The 15,870-nt window shown below is 48.4% G+C and overlaps 1 protein-coding gene across 8 annotated transcripts in view; it reads right to left on the reverse strand.

Moving 5' to 3' along the window:
* The window catches only part of KATNIP (katanin interacting protein), a 231,238-nt gene that overhangs the window by 9,988 nt on the left and 205,380 nt on the right, over positions 1-15,870 (reverse strand). For 7 of the 8 annotated variants that reach the window (XM_081553378.1, XM_081553377.1, XM_081553381.1 and 4 more), the window contains 2 exons: positions 8,981-9,158; positions 2,971-3,136 (listed from right to left, as the gene is read on the reverse strand). In XM_081553378.1, the coding sequence (XP_081409504.1) occupies positions 2,971-3,136; positions 8,981-9,158 (344 nt within the window). Of the gene's footprint in view, positions 1-502; positions 614-2,970; positions 3,137-8,980; positions 9,159-15,870 lie in introns of those variants that run through there. The other variant, XM_081553384.1, reaches the window with a different exon arrangement.

The following is a 15,870-nucleotide window of genomic DNA, read 5'->3' on the forward strand; positions in this document are numbered from 1 at the left end:
CCACCATGAGTAGCTGTGCAAGTTATTTGACCCCTCTGCCTCAATTTTCCTTATCTGTTAAATGGGCTCAATGAGGAGCTAACTTACATAAAGTCTCCAGAACAGAACAGTGCCTGGCACACAGTGGGCCAGTGTTTGCCTAGATCAATCGTTCTCCACTCCCCATTCATACCTCCTCTCCTTTCCTAGCCCTTTCTCTTGGGACAGAAGTGGGCCCCTTCCTGATTTTCCTTCTTGAGCCCTTGGCCCATCCTGTTAAGGGCATATACCCCATAGCTATGTCCTGGGTGGTTTCTGGGTCTCTCTTGATGGCAGACTCTGGCTGGATTATCTCTACATCCACCTTAGGGTCTGGCACACAGTAGGTGCTTACTGAGAGTTTGCTGAATTGATTGGATCTGGGCCAACATGTCCACCTAGTCTAGGCCAGATTTTGCCAGCCGAATGGCTGGGACCCACCATTCAATGTCAGAGCCTAACGGCAGGGTCTAAGATGGCTCACCTCTGTTCCCCTGGGCAGGGGTGATGATGGGTGAGCAGCGAAGGGGAATCGGGGCTCCTTTCATGGATAGCAGAACGGCCAGCTGCTGACCAAACTGATGGCATTTCATCCCTGGGAGACACAGAGAGGCTTCTCTGTGCAGAAAGAAAGGGGCCCTGTCCTGGGTCTCATGATTACAATGTACCCTGGGGCCCTTCATTCCTTTAGCATTTAGGGGGTCCCCCTAGTCAGTCAGGGCTTCCCTGGTAGCTCAGCTGGTAAGAATCTGCCTACAATGCAGGAGACCCCTGTTTGATTGCTGGGTTGGGAAGAGCCCCTGGAGAAGGGAAAGGCTACCCACTCCAGTATTCTGGCCTGGAGAATTCCATGCTGCATAGTCCATGAGGTCGCAAAGAGTCGGACACAACTGAGCGACTTTCACTGTCACTTCCTAGTCAGTCACAGGGTGCATACACCTAGAAGGTGTGGAGGGGCTAGCTCCAGGCACGGCTGGATGTGGCAACCCCAAAGCTGTCACTATACCTACACTCTGCTTTCCTCAAGGTTCCTGCCCAGGCCCCAGGGCTGGACCTGTGACCCAGGCCTGGCCAGATGGAGAATTGTCACCCCCTAGCCATGTGATTGGTTCAGAGAGATGAAACCTTGACTAGAACAATCGGCATGGCTCCTGGGGTTTTCCTGGCTTGCCTGGAAAGAGGAGTTCTCTCTTCTGCTGCACTTGGAGCGGGCAGGATGTAAGTCTAGCACTGCCAGGGTTTGCCCGGTGGAGAAAGTCACCTGAAGTGAAGCAGAGGCCTTTGTCCCTCTTCTAGAACCACCACCTCCTCCAGGAAGCATCCCTGACTTCTCCAGCCGCCCATTCATTCCCTCAGGGGGAGCTTTAATTATCACTTCCATCTTACAGTGAAGGAAGCTAGAGTTGAGAGAGGCCAAGCAATTTGCCCAAGGACACCCTGGAGGGGTGTGGAGCCCACCTCCCGGAGTGCCAGGCTTGGCTCTAACCTCATGCCAGGGGCCCGGAGCCAGGGTGCCCAGGAGCACCTTGTGGGGTAGGCATCTGAGACACACTTCCCCAGGAGGGGAGGGAGGGGGGCAGAGTTTCCATCACACTGTGGCCCGGATGCACCCTCTCAGATGGTGCCCACCCTCCCACAGTGGCCACTCGTCACTGGTACTGCAGCTGGTGGGGGCCACACCTGGGAAGAGGGGCCCCAGGCCCAGGGTTTCCAGGCAGTAAATCTAGCATCGTGGAAGCTCAACTGGATAGACAGATTCACTCCAGGGAAGGGCAAGGCCCAGAGGCACAAGTTGAGGCAGAAGAATGTTTTTTAACGCCAATATAGCTGACATTTTATACGCGCTTGACCTGAGAGCGTGCTTACAAAGACACCAGGGCAGCCAGCCTCCGGCGGGGGGTTTGTAAATTGCACGGTCAGGGGAGCCGATGCTCCTGAAGGAGGTGGGGGGGGCGGTGGAAGGGGGACTGCTCACTCCACTGTGATAAATCACCAGCCTCTTAAGGCCTTGGACATGGTGAGGAGCCCAGACCTGGGCTCAGAGCAGCCTCACAGGCCAGGTCCTGGCCTTGCCAACCTCTGTGGGGTAGAGGCGGCTGTCCCTCTCCTCTTCCTTTTACAGACAAGGAGACTGAGGTCCAGAGAAGGCAGGCCACGTGCCAAAGGTCACACAGCTGTTAAGGGTTGAGGGGCGGGGGAGGGACTCAGATGCAGAGCCTGGTGACTTTAGGGTCCTAACTGCATTGCCATGCTTTAGGTGACCTGGTCATCATCACGTCTATGTAGTGGGAGGGGACAAATGTCTCACAGCTCACGGGCACACCAGTCAGAAAAGCCCATGAAAGGGGGCACCTCCTGATAACTCTTTTCCACAAACCAACAGAGGCCCCTGCTTTTGCACACCCAGCGGGAGGAGAACACAGGGTGGAAATCAGAGTGTGGGCAACCAAGCCCGGCGCATGGAGATTGGGCCTCTAGCTGTGTGACCTTGGGTGAGTGCCTGGGCCTTTCTGAACCTCGGTTTTCAATATCCTGAAAGATGGGGGTAATAACATCTGCTTCCCAGAGGCGGGGATGTGGGTCCAGTGAAATGACAAAGGTGTGAGAAGCCCTCAGCCCAGGCCTGGTTCCCAAAGCTCTCAGGGAACAACAGGGCTGTGCAACCAGGCACTGTGCATGGGGCGGGGCTGGGCCCGCTGAGGACCCCTGAGTCCCCAGAGGACACGAGGCGCTGCAGTTCCCTGAGTCTGCCCTGGGCTCTTTGGCCTGCATTTGCTGTTTGCAGAAGAAGGAAACGGCAGCAGCTCTCTCGCTGCCCGGCGGTAACCTCCCCCAGCTCCATTTGGAAAGATCTGGAGGATTTATGCTCCTCTCCGGCAGCCACACCAGCCATTCATCAAGGCGCTGTTTCCCTGACAGTGGACCGCGCGCGGCCGCTGTTCCCCGGCTTACCCCTCGATAGGTGTCCTCGGGAGATTTATTGTAGTTCCAGAAGCGAAGGCCTGCGATGCTTTCGGCTCTGTCGAAGCGGATCGTGACCACGTGGTCCAGCCCCGGCGAGAAGGGGATCAGCCACATATGCTCATCCTCCATCGTGATGTTGGCTCCGTCAATTAACCTGCGCTCAGTGGGGAAGGCGGGGAGAGCTGAGGGCAGCCCGGTCGGCTGGGAGAACTCACAGCGTGGGGTCGGCACCCACTCCTCTCCCCACGACGATGGCCGCCCCTGCCTGGCTCGAGCCAGGCTGGATCAGGCTCATGAAGGGGAGGTGAAACTAATCAAAGCAACCATGAGGAGTCATCACTTATCTGTGAAGTTAGACAAAACAAGAAACTGGGGGAGACAACAGCCTGTGCTGTTAAAGGAATTCTCTGGTGGCTCAGACAGTAATGAATCTGCCTGCAATGTGGGAGACCCGGGTTGTATCCCTGGGTGGGGAAGATCCCCTGGAGAAGGAAATGGCAACCCACTCCAGTATTCTTGCCTGGGGAATCCCATGGACCAAGGAGCCTGGTGGGCAACAGGCCATGGGGTTGCAAAGAGTCAGAAACGACCAAGCGATTAACACTTAGATGCTGTTAAAGGTACAGTGAAGCGATCATCGAGGTTTTCAAAAAGGATGAGGGTGGGGAATGTATTATTTTTCAGCACTCTTTAACCCAGTAATCCCACTTCTAGAATTTTTCCCCCTAAGAAGTTTATTCAACATGTCAGAAAGCCATCTGTACCCAGATATTACTTACATTAGCAACAAACAAACCAACACTGAAAGATCTCAAAAGAGGGAAAGGTTCAGTAAATCTATACAATAGTTAAGATGATCATCATGAGGATAATGCAGTAAAGCAAAAAGGCAGGTTATGGGATGGCAGGAGCACTGGTTTAAATGTTGTAAAATGAGGACAAGGACCAAGAGAGATTACCAAAAATGAAAAATATATTTCTGTCAGAAGGGATGGGAAGTGACAATTTCTATTTCTCCAACTTTCTGTAAAATGCTGCATTGACTCTATGGTACATTTGGAAAGAACTCTATTCCTTCTTCCTTATGCTGGAAGAGAAAGATACTAAAGCACTAGGGAGAACTAGGCAGCTCCTGGCATGGGACAAGCACGAGAAGGGGCAGGTGCCTCTGGAGGGAGGTGGTCTGGCCTGTAGTCACATGGCCTGGGTAGCCCAGGGCAGCCTGCCCACCACTGGGCGGGAGCCCCCAGCACCCTCGTGTTCTTTTTTTAAAAGATAATTTTATTTTCGGCTGTGCTGAGTCTCCGTTCCTATGTGGGCTTTTCTCTCAGTTCGGAGAGCCGGGGCTCCTCTCTGGTTGCAGTGAGTGGGCTTCTCATTGCGGTGTCTTCTCTGGTTGCAGAGCACAGGCTCTAAGGGGTGCAGGCTTCAGTGGTTGTGGCCCCCGGGCTCTAGAGCACAGGCTTAGTAGCGGTGGCACACCAACTTTGTTGCTCCTCGGTATGTGGCATCTTCCCAGACCAGGGATCTAATCCGTGTACCCTGCATTGGCAGGTGGATTCTTTACCACTGAGCCACTGGGGAAGCCCCATCATGTTCCAAAAGAGCTCACCAGCTGCTCCATACTGCACTCCCACCCCAGCCAGTTTCTGGTTCTCCTGCCTCATCCTTCCTAATTCTGTCCAGCACGCCTCAGCCCTGACCCCAGCCCTGGTCTCACTTCCACTGAGAGGCCTGACCCTGGAGATAGGAGCCCACCTCTCAGCCTCTTGGGTGACCCCCTCCCCTCACTCTCCCATTTTCCAGGTGACTTTGAGGCTGCTGCCCCGGGAGGGGCTCAGGCTCCTGCCATGTTTCCTAGATCTAATTTATTATTATTAATTGTTTTAAGTCTTCACTGAATTTGTTACAATATTGCTTGTTTTATGTTTTGGTTTTTTGGTTGAGAGGCATGTGGGCTCTTAGATCCCCGACCAGGGATCGAATCCGTACCTCCTTCACTGAAGGTGAAGTCTTAACCACTGGACTGCCAGGGAAGTCCCTCCTAGATTTTAAAATAAACTGTGCTTTTTACATTTTAAAGTTTTGGACTTGGAATAAATCTTACAAGCAAAGTGTTCATCCAAGAAGGTAATGTTTCTTTTTTTTCTCTAAAAGGTTGTTATTAAATTGATGGATGGTGTGTCTTACAACTGCTGGCATCTTAGAACTGAGGAAATTCAGCAGTTTAACCCTGGGGTGTTTGTGGAATTAAGCTGGCTGAGGTCTACCACTAGAGAACCTTCTGTTTCCTTCCAAAAGCAATTACCTCCCTGTCCTAGAAATGGGGCCACCTCCAAAGAACTACTCCCCAATTCTGAGAGTGGAGAGAACTGTTGAAGCGTTTAGAGCTGACAGTGAAGGGAAGTCCCTAATAGACACCCTCAAGAATATCTAAATGGTACTTCCTAGCTCTGTCCACAAAAAAAGCCTAGAAACAAGGACTGACCCAGTAGCAATGAGCATCCCTAGTGGCTAGACTATGGTCTCTAAATACCATTTCCCGCTAGAAGGAGCCTGGGCTTCTAGGAGAAATGGCTGATCCCATACTGGGGGTAATACATGTACAGGAGGAACCTGGGATACCTTGTCATATCAGAAAGGAAGGCAGCTATGAGAGACTATTTTACAGAAGGATTCGGGAGCCCCCAGTGTCCAAAGACGGATCAATTTGAGCATCTACAGGATAAAAACTGCAGTCGACTGAAACCCTTCAGACACAGTAGATTTAAATCCAGAAGTTTATGGTAGTCAAAAGCAAACAAATGTCTTCAAGGATTCTAGAGAAACAATTTGCTCTTTTGAAAGCTGAAGAAATAAAGGGAAAGAATCATGCATCAAACTGTCTTTCCTGCTTGAATTGTACCTCAAAGTAACCAAGTAATTGAGGCAAATTTTCCCTTACTGACAAAAACAAAAAGAGTGATAGGATCTGTCTATCACCGTTTCACAACCCCTAAAAGAGCAATAGATCTAACCACTAAGTGTTGGCCAACAACACCACACAAAGCCTGACAACCAGATGTTCCATGAGTCTGAAGGAAATATGCAGTGACATACATGACCTGATAGTTATGTCTTGCCCTAATGGCCAAATCTCAATATGATCAGGCCTCTAGATCTAGTGAACAGAAATACAGGAGCTTGAGGAACAAGTTAAACAATACCATAGTGACACGGCCAGTAAAATCCAGACTCAACAGTGCAAAAACCCTGGTTTCTTCTACAGGTAATCTACTCAATATTTTGTAATAGCCTCTAACAGAAAAGAATTTAAAACAGAATATGAATACACATATATATATATATTTTATACACATATACATGCATATGTGTGTGTTAGTTGCTCTGTTGTGTCCGACCCTTTGCAACCCCATGGACTATAGCCCACCAGACTCCTCTGTCCATGGAATTCTCTAGGCAAGAATATTGGAGTGGGTAGCCATTCCTTTCTCCAGGGGATTTACCCAACCCAGGGATTAAACTCGGGTCTCCCGCATTGCAGGTGGACTTTTTATCATGTGAGCCACCAGGGAAGCCCACATATGCATAAATTTATATACATATATGTGTGTATATATGCATATATGTATATGCTTATACAGACGTCCCAGGTAGTGCTAGTGGTAAACAGTCCGCCTGCCAATGCAGGCTGGGTCAGGAAGATACCCTAGAGGAGGGCCTGGCAACCCACTCCAGTATTCTTGCCTGGAGAATCCCATGGACAGAGGAGCCAGGAGGGCTACAGTCCATAGAGTCATGCAAACTCGGACACAAGTGAAGTCACTTAGCACAACCCAGCACATATCCAAATATACACATATATATGCATATATTTACATATATATGTATATATATCTGGATCACTTTGCCATATACCACAAACTAACACAATATTGTAAATCAACTGTGTTTCAATAAAAATTTTAAAATATATTAAAAAAATAAATTTTAAAAATTAAAAATTTGTTTTTTACCTACGGCACTCAGCTTGCAGGATTTTAGTTCCCTAGCAACTAGGGATCAAACCCAGGCCCCCAGCAGTGGAAACATGGACTCCTAACCACTGGACCACTAGGGAATTCCCCAAAAAAGTTTTAAAGAGACACAGTAACCAATCACAATGTAGATACCATATCTGGATGTCAATTCAAGGAACAAACTGTTATAAAAGGGGGAAAAAAGATGGTCAGGGAAATAGAAAGATGCTGGATATTTAGTAATGTAAAGGAGTGCTCAGTAACTCAGTCATGTCCGACTCCTTGTGACCCCAAAGAGTCGCCCACCAGCCTCCTCTGTCCATGCGATTCTCTAGACAAGAATGCTGGAGTGGGTTGCCATTTTCTTCTCCAAATTTAAAGGAAGCACTGTTGATCATTTAGGTGGAATAATGATACTTGGATCAGGTTTAAGTCCTTATTGTTTAGAGATACATACTGAAATACCCAGAGATGAAATACTTTCAGACCTGGGATTTGCTGCAACACATAGTCTGGGCAGAGGGGAAGGAACTCGGTGGGTGTAGATGAACAAGCAAGGCCAGGCCAGCTATGAGCAGATCACTTTTACAGCTGGCAGCGGGGACCACAGGCTCCCAGTCTAAGTTTGCAAGAGTGTGACACACCAAAATGGCCCCTGATTAGGCAATGCAGCAGCCACGGTTAAGGAGCACCCTGGAGGAAAGCAGGTAGGAGGCTACCACTGATCCCACACACACTCTGGGCCAGGCAGTGGGTGCAGCTGTGACGTGGCAACACTCTTTCTGCCCAATAGCCAGATTACTGTCCCCATTCTACTGATAAGGAAACTGAGGCAGGAGAAGACAGTATAACTTTGTGGTTAAATGCATGGGTGTTGGTCTTCCACACACCTGTGTTCAAATCATGACTCTGCCACTCAGCTAATGTGGGTGACCTGTGAGGTAACTCTCTGTACCTCAGTTTCTCCATCTGTAGAGTGGGGGCCTCTTACGGCTGTTTGAGATTTAAATGAATGAATATCTATAACCTGCTTAGCATAGCCCAGTGTCTGACATTTAATAAATGCTCAAAAAATGGCAATTATAATTTCAGTTATTATTATGATGATGATGATTATTATTACTGGAGAAGTTAAGAAACTAGCTGGCAAGGGGCAGAGACAGGATTTGAATTCTCATCCCTCTGGCTTCCCTAGACTCTTCTTGTTCACACCTGCGGGCAGGGCCCAAGCCTGACAGCTGTCCTGACTCAGGGGTGCCTGAGCGCTGTGGATCAATGCTGTGTCCAGGCTTGTCCTCTTACTGACTTCACTCAACCTGGGCTTATGAAATTGGACAAATGTAGAGCAAAGTGCAGCTTCAGCCATCATCTCCAACCTCAGGGAGGGTAAAGTTTTCAGCCCCCGAGAGGTTGGGTCCCTCATGCCTAAACACAGAGCCAAAGGCTCACCAAGCAATTACTGTGTTCAAGGCCCCATGCTAAGCACCATGAAAGTGTAAAGTGAAAGTCACAAACACTCTTTGTGACTCCATGGACTGTAGCCCACCAGGTGCCTCTGCCCACGGGATTTTCCAGGCAAGTATACTGGAGTGGGTAGCCATTCCCTTCTCCAGGGGATCTTCCCACCTGAGGGATTGAACCCACATCTCCTGCACCTCCTGCATTGCGGGCAGATTCTTTACTGTCGGAGCCACCAGGGGCTTCAAGCACCATGAAGGAAACACAAAGCACAGCTGGGTCTGGAAGCAGGAGAGCCTGGCTTCCAATCCTGTCTACCTCTTCCAACTCTGTGGCCCTTTCCTGGGCCTCAGTTTCCCTTGACTATAAAATGGGCAGACTTCAGATCTTGGGGTGGCTGGAAGAAGGTTAATAGGGGACCCCAGGGGATGCCAGTTGATGGTTAAGTCTGAAATTTACGATGCACATCAGGTCCCCCAGCCCCTGCTGTCATGAGCCTTGTGCTTCTTACAGACACTCACTTGTCCAGGGTCCGGGAGTCATCCGTGTACTCAGGGAGGTCATTTAAGTCTCTGGGGGAGGCAGAGATCTGGTGCGGGTTGACGGGCAGTGCCTGGCCATCCTGGCCCACCACCTCCAGGCCGGTGAGCCCCAGGTAGTGCAGGTCACCCCAGGAGGCAGTGAAATTCAGCTGGAGGCCTGCAGCAGGAAGAGAAGTGTCCAGTGAGCACCAGAGATTCTGCAGGAGGTACCCAATCCTAAAGGAAATCAACTCTGAATATTCGCTGAAAGGACTGGTGCTGATGCTAAAGCTCCAATACTTTGGCCACCTGATGTGAAGAGCTGACTCATTGGAGAAGACCCTGATGCTTGGAAAGATTGAAGGTGAGAGGAGAAGGGAACGACAGAGGATGAGATGGCTAGATGGCATCACTGACTCATGGACATGAGTTTGAGTCAACTCCGGGAGATAGTGAAGGACAGGGAAGCCTGGTGTGCTGCTGTCCATGGAGTCGCAAAGCACTGGACACGACTGAGCGACTGAACAGACAACCCAAGATGGAGGTGGCAAGAGGACTGATTTCAGACTCCGTATTCTACCAGCTGGAAAACTCAGACTTGAATGAAAGGGCCTTCAGGGTAGGCTCTGCCTTTCTTCTGGGTAGCCCTTGGGCCTGGGTCACAGTTGATACTCAAGAAATGTCTGCAGGATGAATGGACCTGTGTGGTTTAACCCTGCACAAGCCTTAGGTCCTTTCTCCACTCATCAGTCACGTTGCCCACCCCATGATTAGCACTCTAGCATGGCTTCCCATGCTGCTCAACCAGCATCCTTGCCATCTAGATTCTGTCTACTTCTTTAATCTCATCTTGTACCCAGGATCCCTGGGGCCACCCAGATGGTCTTTCCATCCCTCATGTTCACAATGGTCTCTCTCACCACAGGGCCTTTGCACATGCTGTTTCCTCACTCCTGAACTCACAAGGCCTAGGCTAACTTGTGCCCATCCCTCAGATTCCAGCTTACTTTCTCAAAGAAGCCCTCCCAATTTCTCTGACCACATCAAGCCTCCATTCTCAGCCTGCCATGCCATTGTGAATGTCCCCTTCCATGCCCTGGTCACCATGGTGATCTTGGGACTGTTTGGTAAATTTCCATATGCCCTGTCAGATGGTGAGCTCCTTGAGGGTAGAAATCCCATCAGTTTTGTTAGATCATAGTGCCCCCAGAGCTGGGCACAGTACCTGCCATATAGTAGGAGCCCAGTACAGATGGAAAGATAAAACAAGTAAGTACATGGAGGTGGCTGCACCAGTAAGCCACAAGGTTGGAAATGGACACTTTATGCCACTATCACAAGGATTCACATGGATTCAAGGGAAAGGAAGTGATCCAAGGTGACACCCCCATTCTTTTGCCCTTGTTGTACCCCTGCTCCATTGGGGAGCATTTCTTAAAAAAATAATTATTTATCTGGCTGCGTCAGGTCTTGGTTGGAGCATGCAGGATCTTCATTGCATCATGTGGGGTCTTTCACTGCAGTACACAGACTCTAGCTGTGCCATGTGGGCTTAGCTGTTCCATGGCATGTGGGATCAAAACCAAGTCTCCTGCATTGCAGGGCACATTCTTAACCATTGGATCATCAGGGAGCATTTAGGAGTGAATTTCTGTGGTCCCAAGGCAAAACTTCCCAGGTGAGTCATTCATTTGCCCAGAAAGCTCAAAGCAAATGAATCTCTGTCTGATATCTGGCTGGAATTTCTCTTCCCTTAATGGTCTCCTATCAGCAGGACCAAGTCCAGTGACCAGTGACCTCTTCTTCTTTTTTTTTTTTTCTGCATCACAGTCTAATAAGTGTTCTCTTGGTGTTGTACACCTCATGGGTTTGGACAAGCATATAATGACATGCATCCAACATTACTGTATCATACAAAATAGTTTTGCTGCCCTAAAAGTCCCTCCCTTCCCATTAACCCCTAGCAATCACATTAATCTTACCACAGTTTATTTATCCCCTCATCTACAGAAAGTTAATTGGTTGCTTCCAAATTTTGACAGTTATAGAACAGAGCTGCTATAAACAACCAAGTGAAGATTACTGTGTGGTCGCAGTTTTCAACTCCTTTGGGTAAATACCAAGGACTGTGACTGCTAGACTGTATGGTTAAGAACATGCTGACTTTTGTAAGAAACTGCCAAACAGTCTTCCTAAGTGGCTATACCACTTTGCATTGCTACCAGCAACAAATGAGAGTTCCTGTTGCTCCACGTCTTTGCCAGCACTCGATATTGTCAATGTCCTTGATTTTGGTCATTCTAATAGATGTGTAGTTGTGATGTTGTTCTTCAGTCGCTAAGAAGTGTCTGATCGTTTGCGACCCCTGGGACTATAGCACACCAGGTTCCTCTGTCCCCTACTATCTCCTGGAGCTTCCTCAAATTCATGTCCATTGCATCAGCAATGCTTTCTAATCATCTCATCCTCTGCCACCCAGTCTCTTTTTGCCTTCAATCTTTCCCAGGGTCTGTCCCAGTGAGTCGGCTCTTAGCATCGGGTGGCCAAAGTATTGGAGCTTCAGCTCCAGCAACGGTCCTTCCAATGAATATACAGGGTTTGATTTCTTTAGAATTGACTGGTTTGATCTCCTTGCAGTCAAGGGACTCTCCAGCACAATTTGAAAGCATCAGTTCTTTGGTGCTCACCCTTCTTTATGGTTCAACTCTCACATCTGTATCGGACTATGGAAAAACCAGAGCTTTGACTATATGCACCTATGTTGGCAAAGCGAAGTCTCTGCTTTTTATTAATAATACTCTTTCTAGATTTGACATAGCTTTCCTTACAAGGAGCAGGCGCCTTTTACTTTCATGGTTGCAGTCACTGTCTGCAATGATTCTGGAGCCCAATAAAATAAAATCTGTCACTGCTCCACTTTTTCCCCTCCTATTTGCCATGAAGTGATGGGACCAGATACTATGATCTTCAAGCCAGTTTTTTCACTCTCCTCTTTCACCTTCATCAAGAGGCTCTTTAGTTCTTCACTTTCTGTCATTTAGAGTGGTATCATCTGCATATCTGAGATTGTTGATATTTCTCATGGCAATCTTGATTTCAGCTTGTGATTCATTCATTCTGGCTTTTCCTATGATATACTCTGCTGCTGCTGCTGCTAAGTCGCTTCAGTCGTGTCCGACTCTGTGAGACCCCATAGACGGCAGCCTACCAGGCTCCCCCATCCCTGGGATTCTCCAGGCAAGAACACTGGAGTGGGTTGCCATTTCCTTCTCCACAGTGACCTCTTCTACCCTTGGAGAATTGGGGGCCTACTTTAGAGCTCTTCTGGGTGGCTGTGTTCCAAAGAGTCACACTTGTTGCAACTGTTACAGAATGCCAGCACAGTAGCACTGGAAGAAGGAAGCCTGGATTCATGGCATTTCATGCACTTCAGCTCAGATGAGAAGGCAGAAGCTCAGGGAGGTTGAAGATATCTGTGTGGCCAGGAAGTGAGGCCAAAGCAGAAAACTTCCCTGGAGTGTGGCTTACTCTCTTGTCATTTCCAACATGTTTCATAACTCAGCCTTAGATCCCTCTGCTCTTCATGACGCCAAGGTAGCTCTGAGCATCTTGGGGGCCGATGAAACAGACGGGTGACAAGAGTCATTCTGGATGAATCATAGCCTCTAATAGCATCAGTAGCCTGCAATACAGCCACAAATTCCTCCCTCTGAGTCCTTGCCTCTATGTCACGTGATCTTGCTGCTTCTCTCATACAGAAGTGGAGTCTATTTCTCCGCTCTCTGAATCTGGGCCATGTGACTTGCTTTGGCCAATGGAACAGAAGCAAAAGAGAAACCAGCAGAAGCTGTAAAGTGTGTGTGCAGGGGGCTCTGGCCCATCTTTCTATATTTGGGAGTCTTGCCACGGGAAAGAGCCAGGGAGCCTCCCAATTGCCAGCTGTATAGTTGAAGCCATCCTAGGTTGTTCAGCTGCCAGTCCATCTGCCAGCTGACCAGACACAAGAGCAGGCCCCACAGAGGCCAGCTACGCTCAGATGTGAAGAAATGCCCAACGAAGCTATTGAATTATGATGAATCACGATTAATGGTGATTATGTTAGGCCACTAAATTGGGGGCTGGTTTGTTTAGCAGCAGAAGCTAACTGATACATTCCTTTTCATGGTGAGTCTATGTTCAATTATCCCCTCAGAGAAAGAGAAAGTGTTAGTTGCATCCAACTCTTTGTGACATCACAGGACTGTAGCCTGCTAGTTTCCTCTTTTCATGGAATTCTCCAGGCAAGAATACTAGAGTGGATAGCCATTACCTTCTCCAGGGGGTCTTCCCGACCCAGGGATGGAGTCTGGGTCTCCTGCAGGGGAGGCAGATTCTCTACCATCTGAGCCACCAGGGAAGCCCAGAGGCCTTGCCTAACCACCTCAACTCAAATAGCACCCTCCCCCATCACTCTTAAAACCCTTAGTTGTTGTTGTTCAGTTGCTAAGTCATATCCGACTCTTTGTGACCCCATGAACTGCAGCAAGCAAGGTTTCCCTGTCTTTCACTATCTCCTGGAGTTTGCTCAAACTCATGTCCATTGAGTCGGTGATGCCATCCAACCATTTCATCCTCTGTCACCTCCTTCTCCTCCTGCCCTCCATCTTTCCCATCATCGGAGTCTTTTTCCATTGGTGGCCAAAGTATTGGAGCTTCAGCTTCAGCATCAGTCCTTCCAATGAATATTCACTGTTCAATTGTCATCTCCTTAGAGAGACCCTGCCTAACCATGTGAGCTCAAATAGCACCCTCCCCCATCGCTCTCAAAACTCTTATTCTGCTTTATTGTCTGTCATCCAATGAGATGTTCTACATTGATTTGCTTATTTATTTTCATTGATTTGCTTATTATTTTGCTTATTTATTTTCATCAGTCTTTCCCACTTAGATGGAAGCTCCCTGAGGGCAGGAATTCTGTTGACAGTGTTCACTGTTTTATTCCCAGATCCTAGAACAGTACCTGAAAACAGATGGTCAGTTAAGGCTTTAAAAAAAAAAAAAGATTGATCGATTGAAGAATACATGTTTAGTAGATACCTGTAGGTAAATGAATCAAAATACAATCATTTGAGTTTCACCAAAATCACAGCCAATGGTAAACAAATACTTATTGCTACTAATGTAACAAGTGCTTTGCATACTGTTCATGGGGTTCCCATGAATATTCATTGGAAGGACGGATGCTGAATCTGAAGCTCCAATACTCTGGCCACCTGATGTGAAAAAACTGACTCCTTGGAAAAGACCCCGATGCTGGGAAGGATTGAAGGCAGGAGGAGAAGGGGACAATGGAGGATGAGATGATTGGATAGCATCACTGACTCGATGGACATAAGTTTGAGCAAGCTCCTGGAGTTGGTGACGGACAGGAAGCCTGGTGTGCTGCAGTCCGTGGGGTCTGAACAGCAACAGAACCAAGCCCTGTTCTTGGCACTGGAGATTCAGGGGTAAATATCAACACACAGCAAAATCTCTCTAGGAGCTTCCATTGCAGTGAAGACAGACAATGAACACATAATAACAACAGCAAAAATAAATCGGACAGTTCCACAGAGTGATGAATACCATGAAAAAAAAGTGAAAGGGATGGGATAGGGAGTGATTAGGCAGGGGTGGGGGGTAGTCACGGAGGACCTCTTGGTGGAGGTGACATTTAAGCTGAGACCTGGGTGATTAGAAGGAGGCCACCATCCTGTAGTATTTCTGGAAGAATGTTCTAGGCTGAGAGGACAGAAACAGTAAAGGCCCTGGAATGGGAACACATTTGATTTGTGGTTGGAACTAACTGACCGAGGGAGAAGGTGGAGGAAAATGAGATCAGAAGGGTAGGTGGGGGGCTAGATCACGTCAGGAGGTCTGGATTTTCTTCTCTTCAATGGGGAGCTAGGGAAGCTTAGATCCGGGAGCAGAGAGGTGACACAATCTGACCAGTGTCTTGGAAAGTGCACTGGGGTTGGACTCCATAAGGAGGCCAGGGAGGACGCTGTTGTGATCCCTGTGGCCAGGACAAGGTGGGCAGTGGTGAAAACGGGGCAAAGTGGACAGATTCAGGGTCTGTACTGGAGACAGCAATACCAGGACTCTCAATGGCCTGGATGGAATTGAGGGAAAGAGAAGATGTTCCTGACCCAAGGGACAGAGCGGCTGTAGGTACATTTCCTGAGATGGAGAAGGCCTGGAGGAGGAGGAGGAGGAAGCCAATTTAGATTAGGGGATCCCCGTGAGGGAGAAATGCCACCTCCCTCCCAAAACAAGCGGCAGTATCCCAGATTCTCCCAAGCCGCCCCTACTTTGTTTGCCTGGCAAGATGCACTGTTGTTCCATTGCTAAGTCATGCCCGACTCTGCGACTCCATGGACTGCAGCACACCGGGCTCCCCTGTCCTTCACTATTTCCCAGAGTTTGCTCAGATTCATGCCCATTGAGTTGGTGATGCTCTCTAACCATCTCATCCTCAGCCGCCCCCTTCTCCTCCTGAATCAGGGTATTTTCCGATGAGTCGGCTCTGAGATGCGCTGAGATACTATCTAATCTAGGGTTGCTGTGAAAGTGATTACTCTCCTCTTTGAGCTAATATCCATGTTCCATATTCATTTTCCTCTGGTGTATCAATTAGTATTTATATAAATGGAAATTAATTTTGTTATTTCTCTCCCATGTTTCAACTCTCTCCGCTCCTTTCCTATTCATCACTGCTGATATTTGCAAAACTTCTAAAATTAGTGTCATCTGCAAATTAGCAAGTCATATATCTCCTTTCAAAACATTAATAGGATTGGCCGTATTTACCAACCCCAACGCAACCTCCCTGGGTCACTTTATCAAAGCGTTCTTCATTTACACAGGCTGGG

The sequence above is a fragment of the Giraffa tippelskirchi genome, chromosome 13 (genome assembly GCF_054371585.1).
Source record: "Giraffa tippelskirchi isolate mGirTip1 chromosome 13, T2T-mGirTip1v1.2.pri, whole genome shotgun sequence".
Taxonomy (NCBI): Eukaryota; Metazoa; Chordata; class Mammalia; order Artiodactyla; family Giraffidae; genus Giraffa; species Giraffa tippelskirchi.